The 22,491-nt window shown below is 41.8% G+C and overlaps 1 protein-coding gene across 8 annotated transcripts in view; it reads right to left on the reverse strand.

Annotated features, from left to right (window-relative positions):
• slc35a3a (solute carrier family 35 member A3a) overlaps window positions 1–22,491 on the reverse strand; it is a 63,749-nt gene that overhangs the window by 13,935 nt on the left and 27,323 nt on the right. For all 8 annotated transcript variants that reach the window (XM_043699705.2, XM_087990789.1, XM_043699700.2 and 5 more), the window contains one exon: window positions 1,895–2,066. In XM_043699705.2, coding sequence (XP_043555640.1) covers window positions 1,895–2,066 — 172 coding nt within the window. The remainder of the gene's footprint in view (window positions 1–1,894; window positions 2,067–22,491) is intronic.

The following is a 22,491-nucleotide window of genomic DNA, read 5'->3' on the forward strand; positions in this document are numbered from 1 at the left end:
CAAGTGTGTAACCTATTTCATGAGAAAACTGCTGTTGAATCTTTTCATATATTGTAATTCAGATCATAAAATTCACTGATTAACTCTTCCCTCCCACCATGTTGCTTGTAGCCACTAGATCCCTCTGCCACTAGAAATGATTTTTCCTTATTTATTATATTGGAATCCTTAAAAGGTCTTGAATACATCTATCAAATCTCATATTAAATCTTCTTCCCTTAAAGATCAAGTTATTGATCTCTCCATAACTTATGTTTCTCATCCTGGGTATTATTATAGTTAATAACCTGCAAATCTCAGATCTTGACATCCTTCCTAAAATATAGTGCCTGAATTAAACAAAATTCTCCAGCTGGGGACTAACCAGTAATTTATGAAGGTTTACCTTAATTCCGTACTTTATACTCTACCTCACTTATAAAACTCTTTTAAATAGTCTTCTTAATTTGTCCCACCCCTTTCAAAGAAGATATGTATGCATGTAGGTAGGTGCTTCCTAATAGTCACGCTATCCATCTGATATGGTGTTAGGTTTGTTATTTTTCTAAGCGATCTATTGGTTTGATTCAATATCATGGTTATTATCAAAAACACTACTTCCTCTAGTACAGCATATCTGTTTCTTCACATCTATAACACTCTTTAAATTAATTTCTTTATCAGCTCAATTGCAATTAACTCTCATTTCTAGATTCTTATCTTGCTAAAACATAACTGAGTCATTAATATATTTTCCATTGGATAGCTCATTATATGCATTCCTATTTCAATGTCTTCTTCCAGATATATTTTATGATTTCATTATCAGTTCAAACTTCCAAGTTTGTTTGCCTTATTTACCTTTTCTCTTTATTATGGCAGGTACCAGTTATAAAGCCAGGTTAATTTATGCCATGTCCATTGATTCAGGAATCCAGTACTATGACAATGACATTATCTTCTAAATTATACTAACTACTACTTAGTATTTGATTAATAAAGCCTTCACAACATTCTACTTCTCTTTTCATTTGTTTCACATGACAATGTCCTCTAACTGCTCATCTCTTTGTCTTCGCACTAACGTACCTATCTCTGTGATCATTTGTCCAAATATAAGGGCAAAGCTTACACTATTCCAGTTCAGTGATGCAGGCATAAGTGGTCAAAAAATTGCTAACATAGAGACGAATTGGCTTCACCAGATGCTGCAAAAATAGCACTTAAATCTTAGACATGGGGTTTGTGAAGGCATCATGACTTGGGTGGGTGTACTTGCTTATGGAAATAAATGTTGGGTTATGTGAAGAATTGTTTTTAAGCAGTAAGTTTCAAGACTTGAGATTTTATCATGTCAAATGTTAAAATGCAGTTACTTTTGCAAAGCAAATCTCTTTCCTGATTGACTATTTTAATTTTGAATCTCTCAGTAGCAAAATGCCAACCAGCATATACTAGGTCAGAGGTATATCGAGGGTCAGATAAGAGAGGTCACCTGGAGCTACAATAATACAAAGAGTAAAAAAAAAGATTGGAGTGAAGGTTTCAGAAAAATGAGACAACTTTGCCCTAGGTCTGTTCAGCCATGCTGGATTCATACTACTGTCTTGACCACTGCTGGCACATCAGGGTTTTGTTGTTCCACAGATGCAAGTAATTGGAAAAAAAATGGTTGGCATAAAAACTGGCATCAAAAAGAACCAAGTGGCTCTAGTTAAGAGTGAACAAAGAGTGGACAACATTTGGCTAGGAGCATTACGGTTGGTCCCTGGTAAACATATGCAAGTTAATCACAAATAACAATTTTTATATATAGATGTTTACCTTTATATTACTGGTATTATACATTTGAGTTGCATTTTAGGACTGCAATCAAAAGGTCAAAATAGAAATTTTCAGATTTGGTCATACTCACCTAATTGAATGTTTCTAATCCAAACTGACTGTTTTGTCCCCTTAAGGATTTTCTCAAAGTAAACTCCTGCAAATCCACTGGATAAACAAGCACTGAGCACAGCTATCAAACCCACAAACTGGGAACCTGCAGAGAGCTCCTGCTTTACCTCTTCTGTGGTATCTGTTGGCCACTGAAACAAATTGCATAATTTTATTTTCGCATGTGGAAACAAATATATTTTTTAAAAGGGTTATTTCCAATATATTACAATAGAATGAAGAGAGACAGCAACTTGGTTCCAATGAAGTCATTCTCATCTCAGTCAGAAGGTTGTTGATTCAGGCCCTGCTGTTCGACCTGGGCATATATTCTAGGCCAAGACTTCAATACAATGCTGCATTACTGAAGGTGCCAACTTTTGGATAACATGTCAAACAGAAGTCTACTACTGGAAGGCTAGAGAAGCTTTTGACAAAGGATAGGAAGTTTACATGGTGCCCTGGCTAACTTGTATCTCTCAAGCAAACACTATCTGGAACAAACTGAATAGTCATTTAACTTGTGGTGTTTCTAGGCTGTCGCTGCTTTCAATGCGGTTAGAGTCATAGAGATGTACAGCATGGAAACAGACCCTTCAGTACAAATCGTCCATGCCGACCAGATATCCTAAACTAATATAGTCCCATTTGCCAACACTTGGCCCATATCTCTCTATACCCTTCCTATTTATATACCCATCCAGATGCATCTTGAATGTTGTATTTGTACCAGCCTCCACCACTTCCTCTGGCAGCTCATTCCATACACGCATCAACCCCTGCGTGAAAAGGTTGCCCCTTAGGTCCCTTTTAAATCTCACCCCAAACCTATGCCCTCTGGTTCTGGACTTCCTCACCACCCCTAGTAAAATATCTTGTCTACTTAACCTATCCATGCCCCTCATGATTTTATAAACCTTTATAAGGTTACCCCTCAGCCTCCGACACTCCAGGAAAACAGTCTCAGCCTGGTCAGCCTCTCCTTATAGCTGAAATCCTCCAACTCTGGCAACATCTTCACTGAATCTTGTAAATCTTCACTGAACCCTTTCAGGTTTCACAATATCCTTTCAATAAGATACCAGAATTGCACACAATATTCCACGAGTGGCCTAACCAATGTCTCTTACAGCCACAACATGACCTCCCAACTCCTATAAACAATGGTCTGACAAGTAAAGGAAAGCATATCAAACACCTGCTTCACTATCCAATCGACCTGCAATTCCACTTTCAAGGAACCATGAACCTTGAAACTAAAAGGTTGCCTAGTCTTGTCAAGTTTTCTAGATAAATATCAGAAATTTTGGCTGGTAGTATGCCAGATTACACAAAGTTCACAATATTTTTCACAAAAATGGGACAAATGATGAGGGCAGAGTGGAGGATGGCTAGGAGACTGGTTAGCAAGATTAGATCTCATGGAGTACAGGGAGGACTAGCCTTTTGGATACAGAACTGGCTCAAACGTAGAAGACAGAGGATGGTGGTGGAGGATTGCTTTTCAGACAAGAAGTCTGTGACCAGTGGTGTGCCACAAGGATCAGCGATGGGTCCACAATGTTTCGTCATTTGTAATAAATGCTTTGGATATGAACATAGGAGGTTTAGTTAGTAAGGTTGCAGGTGACATCAAAATTGGAAGTGTAGTGGTAGGTGGAGAAGGTTACCTCAGACTACAACGGGATCATCATTAGTTGGTCCAATGAGCTGAAAAGTGGCAGATGGAGTTAAATTTAGATAAATGTGAGGTGCTACACATTGGGAAAGCAAATCAGAGTAGGACTTATCCATTGAGGGAGTGTTGTTGAACAAAGAGACCTTGGAGTGCAGTTCGTAACTCCTTGAAATTAGAGTCTCAGGTAGATAGGATAGTGAAGGCATAGGTTTAGGGCAAGGGGGGAAAAGATATAAAAGGGAACTAAGGGGCAACCTTTTCACGCAGAGGGTGATGCGTGTATGGAATGAATTACCAGAGGAAGTGGAGGAGGCTGGTACAATTGCAACATTTAAAAGTCATCTGGATGGGTATATGAATAGGAAGGGTTTAGAGGGATATGGGCTAAGTGCTATATTAGGTTGGGATATCTGGTCAGCATGGGCTAGTTGGACCAAAAGGTCTGTTTCCATGCTGTAAATCTCTATGATTCTAAATCGGTTGCATCATGTGCATTTTTTGATGGGTGGCTTTTGCGTTTTAGACTTAGTCATAGTACTGGAATATCTAATTAATAAAAATCAGTTGCTCATGTAGCTGCTGAAAAATACTGTGAAAGGTTTAAGTTAATTTATGAACATCATTTATTCCTTGATCAAATTTGTTGGCAATGTTTGCCAGAAACTAACCTGGTAGATATAAGTGAATCTGGTTCTACTTTTAAATCAAAGATAGAATTACAGTACAGTTTGCAAATGCTGTAGGCTTGCAGGAAGCTTTCTGTTCAGAAAATTTAAGCGTCCTCAGTCTTTTATAGCTTTTGCAGTTACCTATAATTTACAATTTAGAGTCATGCAAACAAATGGATTGACAAAGAAATGTTTCCAGAATACTTTCAATGTTTTTGCACTAGTGGTGAAAGAACAATTTTGAAAAATAAGCAAGCTTGAAAATAGTGAAGCTAGTCAGCCAAGCTCACCCTCATGAAAACGGCTGCATATTTAACTAGATGGCTTTAAGCAAAATCAGTGCCCAATATCGACAAGTGTTTCTGTTATTGGGGTGGGGTGGGGTGGGGCGGGGGAGAGAGAGAAAGGGAGTCACTGCTGATCTTTTATCAACATTGCATGTCCACTTAATTACTTAACAGAGAAGTATTAAAATAGAAAGAAAAGCCATAACATCCCACCAACATGCGAGTCTCGTGGCCCCTTGTAACTTTGTTATATGGGACACAATCCATGTTTGGGAAACTGCCTCTCCAGGTTTTCGCAAAGGTCTTGAAACGATTTCTCTGTATAACAGTGGCTAGTGAAGAATCCGGGTCTCACGGCAGCATTTGTCGGAGGAACTTGAGCTCAAACGGACAGGTGCACTGGCGCCAAACGCATTGAACGGTTCCCTCACCCTGTCTACAGGGTAGGTGGTTAAGGGCCAATAACCAGCTCCCGCAGGTAGCTCTGAGTCAGGCTGCGCAGTTCCTCCAGGGCATAGTCTTCAGGCATAGGCAGCTTGCGGATGTAAGGAGCGAGCAGGCGGAGGGGAACGTGCTGGAGACTCGGGGCTCTGTCCCCAGGTGACTCTGCACTGTGCTGGAGGGTGGTGGCACGGTGGCACAGTGGTTAGCACTGTTGCCTCACAGCGCCAGAGACCCGGGTTCAATTCCCACCTCAGGCGACTGACTGTGTGGAGTTTGCACGTTCTCCCCGTGTCTGCGTGGGTTTCCTCCGGGTGCTCCGGTTTCCTCCCACAGTCCAAAGATGTGCAGGTTAGGTGAATTGGCCATGCTAAATTGCCCGTAGTGTTAGATGAGGGGGTAAATGTAGGGGAATGGGTCTGGGTGGGTTACGCTTCGGCGGGTCGGTGTGGACTTGTTGGGCCGAAGGGCCTGTTTCCACACAGTAAGTAATCTAATCTAATCTAATCCAAGTTAGTGAACAGTAATATTCTTGCCAATTTCCTGCCTCATGTGATTTCCTGATGTGATCTCATTAATTCAACCTATGAGGACCAGGATGGAATCCTTTATTCTCCTTACTGGCAGGACTGACATTCATTGTCCATGAACTGACTTTTTTTTTTAAGATGAGAAGATGAGAAGATTGAGGAGAACTAATTGAAGTATATAAATTGCTAAAAGGGATTAACAAAGAGACGTAGAAAGGATGCTACGCCATGCAGAATACTCAAGGATGAAGGGTCATAATTTTAGGATAAGGGGTAGCAGACTTCGAGTCAGAGTCAAACAGATGAGGAGATACTAGTTCTTCAAAGGATCGTGAATCTGTGGAATTCATTACTCCAGAATATGGTGGATGCCAGGACACTGAGTAAACGTGAGGAGGAAACAGATTATGGGAGACCGAGCAAGAAACTGACAAGTTGAGGCGAGATCAAAATTGTATTAAACAGTGGAGCAGACTCAAGGGGCTGAATGGCTTACTTCCACACATGGCTCATATGGCTCTCTAAACCATTTCAGAAGGCAGTTAAGAGGCAAGCACATTGCGAATATGAAATTCAAGACATAAAGTGGTATACAAAGGTGAGTTTATAAACAAGTCCATCATCATGAAAACACTAAACAAACTTTTCAACTGATTTCTGGCATCAATGTTTTTGTTTTTAAAATGGGGCCTCTACTTGGAATTCAGTAAAACATGCAATGTTGAGGAGGGCTTGAAGAAAATGGTTACTAAGCATTACATTTACAGAAGGCTCTTCTGATGATGATGCAGAAGCATTTAATGTAAGACCTAAAATGAAATTACAGAAATAGTGATTGTTCCCCTTTTCTTTTATTCATTCATGAATGTGGGTGTTGGTATTATTGCCCATCCTTAGTTGCACTTAAGGTGGTACTGAGCTGCCTCCTTGAACCATTGCAATCCATTTTGTATAGGCAGACCTACAATATCTTTCAGGAGGGAGTTCCAGGGTTTTGACCCAATTAAGGAACAATAATATATTAATATATTTCCAAGTCAGGATAATGAGTGACTTAATGGAGAACTTCCAAATAGTGGTGTCTCCATGTGTGTGCTGCCCCTGTCCTTTCGGATAGCAGTGGTTGAGAGTTTGGAAGATGCTAGGAAAAGGTGGTATATATTCTGAACAATTTCCAATGCCTTCTACGTAGAGTCAGAGATGTACAGCACAGAAACGGACTCTTTGGTCCAACCCGTCCTTGCCAACCAGATATTCCAACCCAATCTAGTCCCACCTACCAGCACCCGGCCCATATCCCTCCAAACCCTTCCTCTTCACATACCCATCCAAGTGCCTTTTAAATGTTGCAATTGTACCAGCCTCCAACACTTCCTCTGGCAGTTAATTCCATACACGCACCACCTTCTGTGTGAAAATGTTGCCCCTTAGGTCCCTTTTAAATTTTTCCCTTCTCACCCTAAACCTATGCCCTCTAGTTCTGGACTCTCCGACCCCAGGGAAAAGACTTTGTCTATTTATCCTATCCATACTCCTCATAATTTTGTAAACCTCTATAAGGTTACCCCTCAGCCTTCAATGCTCCAGGGAAAACATTCCCAAACCTGTTCAGCCTCTCCCTATAGCTCAAATCCTCCAACCCTGGCAACATCCTTGTAAATCTTTTCTGAACCCTTTCAAGTTTCATAACATCTTTCCGATATGAAGGAGACCAGAATTGCATGCAATATTCCAACAGTGGTCCAACCAATGTCCTGTACAGCTGCAACATGACCGCCCAACTGCTGTACTCAATACTCTGACCAATAAAGGAAAGCATACAAAACGCCTTCTTCACTATCCTATCTACCTGCAACTCCACTTTCAAGGAGCTATGAACATGTACTCCAAGGTCTCTTTGTTCAGCAACACTCCCTAGGACCTTACCATTATGTGTATAAGTCCGTCTAAGATTTGCTTTCCCAAAATGCAGCATCTCGTATTTATCTGAATTAAACTCCATCTGCCACTTCTCAGACCACTGGCCCATCTGATCAAGATCCTGTTGTAATTTGAGGTAACCCTCTTCACTGTCCACTATACCTCTAATTTTAGTGTCATCTGCAAACTTACTAACTATACCTCTTATGCTCACATCCAAATCATTTATGTAAATGACAAAAAGTAGTGGACCCAGCACCGATCCTTGTGGCAATCCACTAGTCACAGACCTCCAGTCTGAAAACCAACCCTCCACCACCACCCTCTGTCTTCTACCTTTGAGCCAGTTCTGTATCCAAATGGCTAGTTCTCCCTGTATTCTGTGAGATTTAACCTTGCTAACTAGTCTCTCATGGAAAACCTTGTTGAATGCCTTATTGAAGTCCAAATAGATCACATCTACCACGCTCCCCTCATCAATTATCTTTGTTACTTTTTCAAAAAACTTAATCAAGTTTGTGAGACATGATTTCCCATGCACAAAGCTGTGTTGACTATCCTTAATCAGTCCTTGTCTTTCCAAATACACGTACAACCTGTCCCTCATGATACCCTCCAACAACTTGCTCACCACCGACATCAGGTTCACTGGTCTATAGTTCCCTGGCTTTGCCTTACCACCCTTCTTAAACAGTGGCACCAAGTTAGTCAACCTCCAGGACCTCACCTGTGACTATCTTCAAGAACAGGTGCAAGACTGGCTGAGGATTAGTTCCTCAAATATCTATGTATTGCATTACAGGTAGTTGTTGGATAACATGTTCTGGCAGCGCATGTTTGCCGCAGTGGAAATGGAGATGTTACACACTGTTACTAATGAGTGTCAGTGTAGGAGGAAGTGAATGTTTATGGATGTGGTGCGAATCAAGTGGGCTGCTTTGATCTGGGTGGTGTCAAGCTTCAAGAAATTGTATAACAAACAAAAAAACTTGCAGATGCTGTAAATCAGAAACAAAAACAAGTTACTGGGAAAAACTCAGCAGGTCTGGCAACATCTGTGAAAATAGGTCAAAGCTAATGTTGTGGGTCTGGTGCCTTTGTTCTGATGAAGGGTCACCAGACCTGAAAAATTAACTCTGATTTCTCTTCACAGATGCTGCTAGACCTGTTGAGTTTTCCCAGCAACTTCTGTTTTTGTTCAAGCAGTTGGAGATACATTCTTCCAGGCAAGTAGAGAATTACCATTATATTACTAACATGTGTTTGTAGATGGTAGAAAGGTTTCGGGACTCAAAAAGTGAGTTACTTAGTGCAGGTTCCAAGCGTCTGACCTGCTCTTGTAGCTGCAGTATTTATGTGGCTATCGATTCCTGATGAAGGACTTTGGCCCGAAATGTTGACTCTCCTACTTCTCGGATGCTCCCTGACCTGCTGTGCTTTTCCCGCACCATTCTAATCTTGAATCTAATCTCCAGCATCTGCAGTACCCACTTTTGCCATTTATATGGCAATGCCAATTCAGTTCCTAGTTAATAGTTACCTCCAGGATTTGGTGATCGTGGTGCCATCAGGGGGCAATGGTCAGATTGTGTATTGTTGGAGATGCTCACTGCCGGTCATGTGTGTGGCATGAATGTTACTTGCCACATGTCAGTCTAAACGTGATACTATCCAAGTGTTAATGTAACAAAAAACAACAAATACTGGAAATGCAAAAGGCCAAAGCTTTCGCAGCAATCTTCAGCCTGAAGTGCTGAGTGGCCTCCTCCAGTGGTCGCCAGCATTACAGATAACAGTCTTCAGCCACATGATATCAAGCAATGTTTGAACACACTGGGATACTGCAAAGACTACAGGCCCTGATAACATTCTGGCAATAGTCCTGAAGACTTATGCTCCAAGACTTACCAGTCACCTAGCCAAGCTGTTCCAATACAGTTACAACACTGACATCTACTCAACAATGTGGAAAATTGCCCAAGTATGTCCTATACATAAAAAGATGGACAAATCCAACCTGGCCAATTACTGCCCCTTCAGTCTATTCTCAGTCATCAGTAAAGTGTGGAAAGTGTCATCAACTGTGCTATCAAGCAGCACCTGCTTAGCAATGACCTGCTCAATGATGCCCAGTTTGGATTTTACCAGGGTCATTCAGCTCCAAACTTCATTACAGCTTTGGTCCAAAAATGGCCAAGAGCGTTGAAATCCAGATGGGAGGTAAGAATGACAGCCATTGACATCAAGACTGCATTTGACAGAGTGTGGCATCAAGGAGTCCTAGCAAAACTGAAATCAATGGGCATCGGGAATCAAACTCTCCGATGGTTGCGTCAGGTATGACTCCATCGGAAAATGGTTGTGGTTGTTGGAGGTCAGTCATATCAGTTCCAAGACATCTCTGCAGGAGTTCCTCAAGGTACTGTCCTCAGCCCAACCATCTTCTGCTGCTTCACCAATGACCTTCTTTCCATCAAAAGATCAGTTCAGAAGAGATTTATTAGGATGTTGAAAGGTATGAAAGGTTTGAGTTATAAAGAAAGGCTGGATAGACTGGACATTTTTCATTGGAGCAAAGAAGGTTGAGGGGTGACCTTATAGAAGTTTATAAAATAATAAGAGGGTACAAGTAGAGTTGAGGGAATTTCAAGACTAGGGTGCATATTTTTAAAGTGAGGGGAGAGAGATCTAAAAAAATGTCAGAGGTTTTTGTTTTACACAGAGGATGGTTCGCATATGGAATGAATTTCCTGAAGAAGTGGTGGAATTGGGTACAATTGCAAAGTTTAAAAGACATTTGAATGGATACGTGAATAGGAAAGAATTGGAGGGAAATGGGCCAGGATCAGGCAATGGGATTAGTTTAGTATGGGATTATGTTCGGCATGGACTGGTTTGACCAAAGGATTTGTTCCCGTACTATATGACCCTATGTTCGTCAATGCTTGGAAAATGTTCAGCACCATTCGTGACTCCTCAGATACTGAAGCAGTCCAAAATCTGCACAAAATCGAGGCTTGGGCTGACAAGTATTAAGAGTCGCGCCACACAAATGCCAGGCTATGACCAGCACAAATAAGAGACAATCTGACCACTGCCTCTTTGCATTCAATGATGCTACCATCACTCAATCCCCCACTATCAACATCCTCGGGGGTACCATTGACAGAAGCTTAACTGGACTCATCACATAAATACAGTGGCTACAACAGCAGGTCAGAAGCTGGGAACAACGTGGAGAGTATCTCACCTCCTGATTCCTTAAAGCCTCTCCTCCATCTACAAGGCACAAGTCAGGAATGTGATGGAACACCCACTTGGCTGCATGGGTGCAGCCCAACAACACTCAAGAAGCTGGACACCATCCAGGACAAAGCAACCTGCTTGACTGGTACTACATTGAAAGCACCCACTCCCTCCATCACCAATGCTCAGTAGCACCAGTGTGTACTATCTGAAAGACGCTCTGCAGAAATGCACCAAAGATCCTCAGACAGCACATTCCAAGCCCACGACCATTTCTATCTAGAAGGACAAGTGTTGCAGATATATGGGAAAAGTTCCCCTCCAAATCACTCACCATTCTGGCTTGGAAATATATCAGCATTCCTCCCCTATCACTGGGTCAAAACCCTGGAATTCCCTCCCTAATGATATTGTGGGGCAATCCACAGCAGGTGGACAGCAGCAGTTCAAGCCAGCAGCTCACCACCACCTTCTCGAGCGCAATTGGGATGGGCAATAAATGCTGGCCAGCCAGCAATGACCACATCCCACAAAATGAATAAATTTAAAATAAGAAAAAGCTGAATCAAAAACAGAAATTACTGTAAAAACTCAGCAAGTCCGGCAGTATATGTGGAGAGAAAGTACAGGGATGTTTTGAGCCCAGGGAGCTTTCTGTGGAACTGATAGAAGCTAGGAAAAGATGGTACATTGTCTGAACAATTTCCAATGCCTTCTACATCTTCAGGAACAGGTGCAAGAGTGGCTGAGGATGAGCTCCTCAAAAATCTATGTACTGCATTACAGGTAGTTCTCGGATAACATGCATTCCGGCAGTGCAATGGGTTTGTAATGTCGCTGAGGAATGAAGGAATAATATTTTCAAAAACAGTTACTTCTATTTGCAATAATGTAATTCCAGTAGTACTCGTTTCATGCGCATGCACTGATGTCAGCGCCAATCTTTATGTCATTCTGTGCATATATCACTGTCAGCTGCTGACAGAGCAGCTTTCTGAGAGAAATACATTGAGCAGCTTCCAATGAAAAGTACACTACTCCTAGGTTATCCCCATTTTTGAAAAAATGGAGGGCATTGTGATAAGAACGTTAGCAAGAAGCATCCTGGTGATAAAAATTGCAGGTGGTGAACGCAAAAGAAAGACTACAACACTAGGAAGAGAAACTCGATATTATAAAGCGTTTTGAGCATAAGGAAAGAATACATGATATAGCTTGCTTAACAAGAGTGAGGGAGTCTACCTTATGCACAATGATGACCCTCTGCCCTGCATTAATAATATTTTTTTAAATGCACTGTGTTAAATTTACTTTTATTTCATTGATAAATATGATTTATACCTTCATTCAGGCTGTGCTATACTTTGTGTTTGACTTTTAAGGGATTTTTATATGTCTGTGAATGATTTTGTTTTGTTGGTCTGCTCCTAACGTCACTTTTCCCAATGGCCTTATCAATTATATTAAGCAATTTTCTATTAAGTGAGGTTTCGCTGGAATGCAACTACAGTGTTATAGAAGAACTACCTGTATTTTTTACTTCAGTTTATATTTTAATGTACTAGAGCTTATAAGTTTAAAAAATACTGTTCATTTCTTCCAACATACCCGCATATCATTTTATACTTTATTCTTTGAAAGTTCATGTGACAGAGTATTGCACTGTATTCCATCAGTAAATGTTTTGATTAACTGGCACCATCTTTTCCCTGAGCACACTGGATAATAAAGATTTTACTGTTATGACTAAATTCCAAAAGTACTTCATTAACTGTGAAGTCATTTACAAGATCTTAAAGATTTGAAAGGCTTTATGTTTGTACAATGTTTTTCAAAAATGGACTATTACCTAAAGAAATAAAGTTGGAATTGGTTTTATTTTTTAAAAATATATTACAGTAGAAGCCAGTGAGGTTTTCAGGAAATTCCAGAACTTAGAACGTTGGCAGCAAAAGTCACTGGCACCAAATGAAGAATCAGTTACATCAGGATGTGCAAGAGGCCAAAGTTAGAGAGACACAAATTTCATTGGGTAGAAGGGCTGCGACATTTACTCTACACCTTTGCGTATTGGTATTGTAAGTTAATTGTTTCCAAAGTTTGTATTAAGATGCACACTGACTGCAGACATGTTTCCTATGAAAATGTGTTTTGTGTGTCATAATCAGATTTTCTCCAAATCGAATGCTGAGAGCAAATATACATGTTAAAAGCAGTACAGTATCTCTTATAAAATCTTAATTATCCAGGGTGCTTGGGGAAAGGATGGTGCTAGTTAATCAAAACTGATGGAATACAGTGCAATATATTGTAGCATGAACTTTCAAAGAATAAAGTATAAAATATAATGCAGGTTTGTTTCCAAGTTTGCAACTGACGCAAACCTTTGCAATATAGTAAACAGTGAGCAGCAAAATTCAGGACAACACAGGAGAGTGAAATGACACAGCAGATTCAATATAGGCAAAATGTGAAGTCTCAAACTTTAGGCGAAACAACATGGAGTAGCAGCATAATTAAAATTTTGACAGGAGCACAAGTACAAATGCTTTTGAAAGTGGCAGGGAAAACCGATAAAGCTAATATCTTTCCGAAAGAGCCACTGAAAATCTTCACAAGTTACTGCTTGCTTGACCTCAGCTGCAGCATTGCAAACTTGGCTGGGCACCAAATCAAAGAAAATTGTTGAGGCCATGAACAGTGTTCAGTGGTTTGTTACCCGTGCCACGTGATAGAGATTCGAGGAATAGGGAGAGAGAACAATTAAATGCGTGGCTTCAGGGATGGTGCAGGAGGGAGGGGTTCCAGTTTTTGGATAACTGGGGTTCTTTCTGGGGACGGTGGGACCTCTATAAACAGGATGGTCTACACCTGAACCTGAGGGGAACCAGTATCCTTGGGGGGAGGTTTGCTAGTGCTCTTGGGGGGGGTTTAAACTAACTCGGCAGGGGCATGGGAACCCAGATTGTAGCTTCAGGGTGCAGGGCCTGGAGTGTAGGGAGGTGAGGAACATGGCATCAATTTCCAAGGAGGGTGCCTGTAAACAGGGAAGTGGCTTGAAGTGTGTATACTTCAATGCAAGAAGTATACGAAATAAGGTAGGTGAACTTGCAGCGTTGGTTGGTACCTGGGACTTCGATGTTGTGGCTATTACGGAGACATGGCTAGAACAGGGACAGGATTGGCTGTTGCAGGTTCCGGGATTTAAATGTTTTAGTAGGGTCAGAGGTGGGGGTAAAAGAGGGGGAGGTGTGGCATTGCTTGTCAAAGATAGTATTACAGCGGTGGAAAGGACAATGGATGAGGACTTGCCATCTGAGGTAGTTTGGGCTGAGGTTAGGAATAGGAAAGGTGAGGTCACCCTGTTAGGAGTCTTTTACAGGCCTCCTAATAGTCCTAGAATCATTGAAGAAAGGATTGGGAAGGTGATTCAGGAGATGAGTGACAGTAATAGGGTGGTTGTTATGGGGGACTTTAACTTTCCTGATATTGATTGGGAAAGCTATAGCTCAAGTTCGTTAGATGGGTCAGTGTTTGTTCAATGTGTGCAGGAGAGTTTCCTGACACAATATGTAGACAGGCCAACAAGAGGTGAGGCCATACTGGATTTGGTTCTGGGTAACGAACCAGGCCAGGTGTTAGAATTAGAGGTAGGTGAGCACTTTGGGGATAGTGACCATAATTCGGTGATTTTTACACTCGTGATAGAGAGGGATAAGTGTGTACTACAGGGCAAGAATTATAGCTGGGGTAAGGGAAATTATGATGCGGTGAGGCATGACTTAGGATGTGTGGCTTGGAAAAGTAGACTCCAAGGCAAGAGTGTAAATGATATGTGGAACTTGTTCAAGGGGCAACTATTGAGTGTCCTTGATAATTATGTACCTGTCAGGCAGGAAGGAGAGGGTCGTGCGAGGGAGCCGTGGTTTAATAAGGAATTGGAATCCCTTGTTAAATGGAAGAGGGCGGCCTATCTCAAGATGAGACGTGAAGGTTCAATTGGGGCGATTGAGAGTTATAGTGTAGCCAGGAAGGACCTGAAGAGAGAGCTAAAAGCAGCAAGGAGGGGACATGAAAGGTCCTTAGTCGATAGGATTAGGGAAAACCCTAAGGCTTTCTATAGGTATGTTAGGAATAAAAGAATGACTAGGGTAGGAATAGGTCCAGTCAAGGATAGTAGGGGGAAGTTGCGTGTGGAGGCGGAAGAGATTGGGGAGACACTGAATGAATACTTTTCTTCAGTATTTACTCAGGAACAGGGCATTGTTGTCGATGTGAATACTGAGTCACAAATAAGTAGAATGGATGGCTTTGAGGTATGTAGAGAAGAGGTGTTGGAAATCCTGGAAAAGGTGAAAATAGATAAGTCCCCTGGGCCTGATGGCATTTATCCTAGGATTCTCTGGGAAGCAAGGGAGGAGATTGCAGAGCCATTGGCCTTGATTTTTATGTCCTCGTTGTCTACAGGAGTAGTCCCAGAAGACTGGAGGATAGCAAATGTGGTTCCCTTGTTCAAAAAGGGGAGTAGGGATAGCCCTAGTAACTATAGGCCGGTGAGTCTCACTTCTGTTGTGGGCAAAGTCTTAGAGAGAATTGTAAGGGATAGGATTTATGCACATCTGGATAGGAATAATGTGATCAAGGATAGTCAGCATGGTTTTGTGAAGGGCAAGTCGTGCCTCACAAACCTTATTGAATTCTTTGAAAAGGTGACGAAGGAGGTTGATGAGGGGAAAGCGGTAGATGTGGTATATATGGATTTTAGTAAGGCGTTTGATAAGGTTCCCCATGGTAGGCTACTGCAGAAAATACGGAGATATGGCATTGAGGGTGAGTTGGAGGTTTGGATTAGGAATTGGCTGGATGGAAGAAGACAGAGGGTAGTAGTTGATGGCAAAGTTTCTTCATGGAGTGCCGTCACTAGCGGTGTTCCGCAAGGATCTGTTTTGGGACCATTGCTGTTTGTCATTTTTATAAATGACCTGGAAGAGGGGTTAGAAGGTTGGGTGAGCAAGTTTGCGGATGATACGAAAGTCGGAGGAGTTGTTGACAGTGAGGAAGCATGTGGCAGGTTACAGCAGGATATAGAGAAGCTGCAGAGCTGGGCAGAAAGGTGGCAGATGGAATTCAATGTAGCTAAGTGCGAGGTGATTCACTTTGGGAAGAATAACAAAAAGATGGGGTACTGGGCTAATGGTCGGATACTTGGTAGTGTGGATGAGCAGAGGGATCTTGGTGTCCATGTACACAGATCTCTGAAAGTTGCCACCCAGGTAAATAGTGCGGTGAGGAAGGCATATGGCGTACTGGCTTTTATTGGTAGAGGAATTGAGTTCCGGAGTCCTGAGGTCATGATGCAGTTGTATAAGACTCTAGTACGGCCGCATCTGGAATATTGTGTGCAGTTTTGGTCGCCATACTATAGGAAGGATGTGGAGGCATTGGAACGGGTGCAGAGGAGGTTTACCAGGATGTTGCCTGGTATGGAAGGAAAATCGTATGAGGAAAGACTGAGGCACTTGGGGCTGTTTTCACTAGAGAAAAGAAGGTTTAGGGGTGACTTGATTGAGGTGTACAAGATGATTAGGGGGTTAGATAGGGTCGACAGTATGAACCTTTTCCCGCGTATTGAGTCGGGTATTACAAGGGGGCATAGCTTTAAATTAAGGGGGGGTAGATATAGGACTGATGTTAGGGGTAGGTTCTTCACTCAGCGAGTCGTTAGTTCATGGAATGCCCTGCCAGTAACAGTGGTGGACTCTCCCTCTTTATGGGCATTTAAGAGGGCATTGGATAGGTATATGGAGGATAGTGGGTTAGTGTAGTTTAGGTGGGCTTGGATCGGCGCAACATCGAGGGCCCAAGGGCCTGTACTGCGCTGTATTCTTCTATGTTCTAGAGAAACTTTACCAAGATGATACAGAGGATGATGAGCATCAACTATGTGGAGAGATTGGAGAGATAGTTCACCAGAGTGAAAAAGTTAAGGAAAAATCTACAGATATTGAAAATAATCAGGAGTTTTAATAACACATGCTGGGAGAAATCATTCTATTATGAAGTTGAAGGTGTGCACTGCACCTTTAAAAAGAGTGAAAGCTGAAAGCTGGCAAGCACCTGCCATGTCACAGTGTGTGCTGGAAAACTGAAAGATGTAACACTTGGCTGTAACCTAGATACCAGTTGTTTTCACAGCAAGCACTTAACCAGTTTAAATTATGCCCCAAGATCCTAAAAACCAATTGGATTTAAATTTTACTGTTTTGACAACATCGAACCAATGAGACGATCCAATGTTTGGGGTATAAACAAAAGCAGGCATTTTGGACATTAAGCCAGAAAAAGCACCAACTGCCATTGAAAGACTGCTGTTCATCACACACTATCAAAAGTTATCTTTTTCATATGAAACATCTTTCAGAAGACCAAAGATGACCCAGGAGATCTACACAGGAAGATCAACACCAAAAACGACAATCAGTGTCTGGTTTTGAAAACTGAGATGGTGTAAATTTAACAGGTGCCTTATTGGATCAGGATATTGTTAGAGAGTAGGAGGTAGATAAGAAACCTTTAAGAGAAAGGAGGCTCAGAGATGTAAATAGTTTGCTGTTTAATGTTCATTTTAGAGTTAAAGAATAAAATGGTTATTTTTCTTTAAATAATGGAATTTGGATAGCTCTCTGTAACTCATACTTTAACAGATTACAAGGTGAGGTAAGCTTTTCGGAGCGTTTGGTTTAATTAGCAGAAGGATTTACAGCTGTGTTGTAACAATTTCCAATGGCCAGTAATACTGTAACCAGAAGTCAGATTTAAAATAACTTGCAAAACAATTGATGAGAGAAGAATCATCATCTGAAATGCAATACTCAAATAAATGGTGAAATCACCAGAACAGAAATAATTTGCAGGAATATGGGGAAAAAGCTAGTGTGTGAACTAATTTGGACAACTTTTAAATAGTTAACACAGACACAATATGTTGAATGTCTCCTTTCTATGTTGTAGATAATCCAATAGCGTTTAATTATCTTTTTAAAAATCTGTAAGATTTATGGAGACTACAAAATTATTTTAGATACCGTTAGAAATTGAAAGGAAGTAGGAAAAATAGCAGTATATGTTGCTCCATTTCCTTCCCCAACAATATGGCACGTTAATCAATTTGTCATACTCATAGGTACTGCTCCTCTGGATACATTCTTCCCTTGCTTTGGACTCCAACTCTCCTCATCTTACCTCTTTCCAAGTATTCACTATATCCTCTGACCTACCTCTTCGCTGAGCACTTTGTGCTTAAAGGACTTAGTTTTGAGACCCCACCTCAATGAATCTTCCAGTTACATTTCAATGAAACAGCTTGCTCCCATGCTAACACTTCCATCCTGGGTCTGCTAAATGTTCCAATGAAGGTGAAGATAAGCTGGAAGAATACCATCACATTTTCTGTTTACTTTTCAGACTTTAAGGCTAAACATTGATTTTAGCAACTTCACTGATTGATGCCTGTTCTCCACTTTGATTACATTTGGTGAGAATGGAAAAGTGAGATTCTGGACATTGAGAAAAGAAATCTGACTTTCCAGATAACATATCAATGGCTAGATGAGAAACTCCATTAGTGAACAGTGAGGGGCCTATTTGCATGCATTAACATCTTATTATTGCCTAATCTGGCATCATTTATATGCAAGTTGCTATTTTCCCACACAGGAGAGAAACTACACAACACCAATTCTTGATTTAAAGGTTTGAGTGGTTTTATGGTAGGTCGTTTGGACTTCCATCTTGGCTTTCCCAACATCTCAGGGATGTTCCATGGACAGAGACTGCCTGCCCCCAACCATGGAGGACGGCATCAGCTAAGTACCAGCCTCGCCACATTATCATGACACATTTCTAATGCAGTTATAATAGAGTCAAAAAGTATGGCACAGGAAAAGCACAGCAGGTCAGGCAGCATCAGAGGAGCAAGAGAATTAACGTTTCAGCCCTTCATCAAGCAAGCCCGAAATATCGATTTTCCTGCTCTTCGGATGCTGCCAGACATGCTGTGCTTTTCCAATGCCACATTTTTTGATTCTGATCTCCAGCATCTGTAGTCCTGACTTTCTCCTCATTCATAATACAGTTCAGCAAATCAGTAGTGCACTGTGCAGATCACTAGACATTTCATGACAATGATGCTGCCAGGCCACTTTGCAGCAGAACAAGAAGTCACCTCGTGCATAGGACAGGATGCATCTCAAGGCTCTTCAACTTCTTTCTTAGCATTCACTTACTTTCCATTTACCCTGACCATTCCAGCATCAGCATGTGACAGCATGAGCGTGCTGCAAGCAAATGGCGACATCTGAAAGTTTCAGAGGAAATATTCCTCAGTCGAGTCGAGGAAGATCATGGTCAGTGAGTGGGTCCTGCTACAAGCTGTCAAGGACAGCAGCTGATCTCAGTCCAGGGACTTGGTCACAGTCAGCTGCTTGGCACATAAGGGGATTCATTTCATTACATTGTGATGGAGGTATTCATCAACAGTCACCACTACTCTACTTTTCACTGGATGTGGGGAGGGGGCAGGGGAAGAGAATGAAGAGTACAGGTCCTTAACTATATTGAACAATAGGAAGCAGTAGGCCTGGGGGAAGAGAAACACTGAAGATGAACAGTTAAACTTAGGTGGGAATGTGGGAATGTCAAGCTTATTGGAGTTGGCAAGCTTTGCAGAAAGGAATCTGCAAATCACAGACAGAGCCTGCAGCACTATTTGGAGTGTTAGCTGTGTTGTCTTCCATCTCTATTCAACTCAAATGTACAATAGCCATGAAAATGGCTGACAGCATACCAAGAGTAGGCACAGTAATGTTACTTTTGTAAGCAGGCTCTACTTGTGTACAGCATGAGGCCCTTTGAGGCACAATTACATTAATTTGAAGCTGTGATTGTCTAATTAAAGGACTTTCAGTGGAGCCACAGAAAACGGGGGGGATACTAAATGAATATGATACTAAATGCATCAGTATTTACTGTGGAAAAGGATATGGAAGATATAGACTGCAGGGAAATAGATGGTGACATCTTGCAAAATGTCCAGATTACAGAGGAGGAAGTGCTGGATGTCTTAAAACGAATAAAAGTGGATAAATCCCCAGGACCTGATCAGGTGTACCCGAGAACTCTGCAGGAAGCTAGAGAAGTGATTGCTGGGCCATTTGCTGAGATATTTGTATCACTGATAGTCACAGGTGAGGTGCCGGAGACTGGAGGTTGGCAAGGTGTTGGAGGGAATCCTGAGGGACAGGATGTACATGTATTTGGAAAGGCAATGACTGATTAAGGATAGTCAACACAGCTTTGTGCGTGGGAAAGCATGTCTCACAAACTTGATTGCGTTTTTTGATGAAGTAACAAAGAAGATTGATGAGGGCAGAGCAGTAGATGTGATCTATATGGACTTCAGTAAGGCATTTGACAAGGTTCCCCGTGGGAGACTGAGGTTAGCAAGGTTAGATCTCATGGAACACAGGGAGAACACAAAGGCCATTTGGATACAGAACTGGCTCAAAATAGAAGACAGAGGGTGGTGGTGGTGGAGGCCTGTGACCAATAGAGTGCCACAAGGATCGGTGCTGGGTGCTCTACTTTTTGTCATTTACATAAATAATTTAGATGCGAGCATAAGAGGTACAGTTAGTAAGTTTGCTGATGACACCAAAATTGGAGGTGTAGTGGACAGCGAAGAGGGTTACCTCGGATTACAACAGGTTCTTGACCAGATGGGCCAATGGGTTGAGAAGTGGCAGGTGGAGTTTAATTCAGATAAATGCGAGGTGCTGTATTTTGGGAAAGCAAATCTTAGCAGGACTTATACACTTAATGGTAAGGTCCTAGGAAGTGTTGCTGAACAAAGAGACCTTGGAGTGCAGGTTCATAGCTCCTTGAAAGTGGAGTCGCAGGTAGATAGAATAGTGAAGGCAGCATTTGGTATGTTTTCCTTTATTGGTCAGAGTATTGAGTTTTGGAATTGGGAGGTCATGTTGCGGCTGTACAAGACATTGGGTAGGCCACTGTGCAATTCCGGTCTCCTTCCTATCGGAAAGATGTTGTGAAACTTGAAAGGGTTCAGAAAAGATTTACAAGGATGTTGCCAGGGTTGGAGGATTTGAGCTATAGGGAGACATTGAATAGGCTGGGGCTGTTTTCCATGGAGTGTCGGAGGCTGAGTGGTGACCTTTATAGTGGTTTACAAAATTATGAGGGGTATGGATAGGATAAATAGGCAAAATCTTTTGCCTGGGGTCAGGGAGTCCAGAAATAGAGGGCAGAGGTTTCAGGTGAGAGGGGAAAAATATAAGAGAGTCCTAAGGGGCAGAGGGTGGTACGAGTATGGAATGAGTTGCCAGAGGAAGTGGTGGAGGCTGGTACAATTGCAACATTTAAGAGGCTTTTGGATGGGTATATGAATAGGAAGGTTTGGAGGGATATGGGCCAGGTGCTGGCAGGTGGGACTACATTGGGTTGGGATAACTGGTCGGCATGGACAGGTTGGACCGAAGGGTGTGTTTTCATGCTGTACATCTCTATGACATTTGCAATCTCAAAATTCTGCACGTGTGCCTCAGGTATCGACCAACAACGCAGATTATAAATCCTGAGCACAAGTAATCATGACCACGATATTCATCATTATAAATTAATCCTAGTAATCTCTGAAGTAGAAGTAATCAGAGGCGACCTTTACCACACAAAAGCTTTCCAACAAAGGGCCACAACCCACAAACAGCTGCAACATTCAATGGCTGCTGAACAACCTCCAAATTAAGAATTTGCAGAAGGGTGTGGAGGAGATACAGGAAGCCTAGAAGTCATTCATCGTCAATATCATTTCCACTAAATGAGTGAGATGCTAAAGGTAACGTGTTGGCACATAGGAACAAAACTGTCAGCTGCGGGAACAGGTGCAGTGTGCTTAGACTGTACACGCATTGTGTTGAGGCGCCATATCATTAAGAGACTGACTTCATTAATAGGAAAAGGGTCTATTTGGCCAACTACTCTAACACAAATCTTAAGTTATGTCAAGGATAGATACAACACAGCCCATTCTTTCACATGGGCCACTGTGGGGCAAATAACAGGCCTTCTCATGAGAAGGATCTGATGCTTTAACTAGTATGTGGTGATTTGCACCACCGAGTCCTTGCATGGTGTGCTCTGGACAACTGGAGCAGAAAGTAAGGATGTATTGGAAACCATACAGCTGGCAGAGTGGCAGCAGCCTTTCTCAGAAAAAGATGAGGATATTGACTGCAGGAACATTATGTTCACCAGGCTCGAGAACAGCAACATTTGGTGCAAAATGCCAGACAGCACTGAATTGAAACCAGTTTCCAACAAAACCGAGTTCGATGAAGTTATCACTCTGACTGTAAATTTGTTGATGATAGAAAGATAAGCAGCCCCTTAGTAATCCGAAATGCAAACACAACTTTTATTGTTTCTATGTTGTTTCAATTATGCAATAAAAGCTAACATTGACAACAATTTGAAAGTTTCACAACATCAGATGCTCCTACATTCAATGACATGTAATGCCATGATTCCTGTTTGGGAAAGAGTAGCACTCCTTCAGTCAGGGTTCTAACATAGATGACACTAAGGGAGGGTAGCACTATTCTTGTATCACCAGCTAAAATGACAACTGTTCAGATAGACAATGATGTAAAGTGCCAATAAATCTACAAAAGGTGATACTACATTATAAATAGAATGTCACCCATGCTACCTAGATGCCCTCCGAGGCTTTT

The sequence above is a fragment of the Chiloscyllium plagiosum genome, unplaced genomic scaffold, assembly GCF_037043375.1.
Source record: "Chiloscyllium plagiosum isolate Xiang-an unplaced genomic scaffold, Cpla_swu_hap1 HiC_scaffold_9, whole genome shotgun sequence".
Classification (NCBI taxonomy): Eukaryota; Metazoa; Chordata; class Chondrichthyes; order Orectolobiformes; family Hemiscylliidae; genus Chiloscyllium; species Chiloscyllium plagiosum.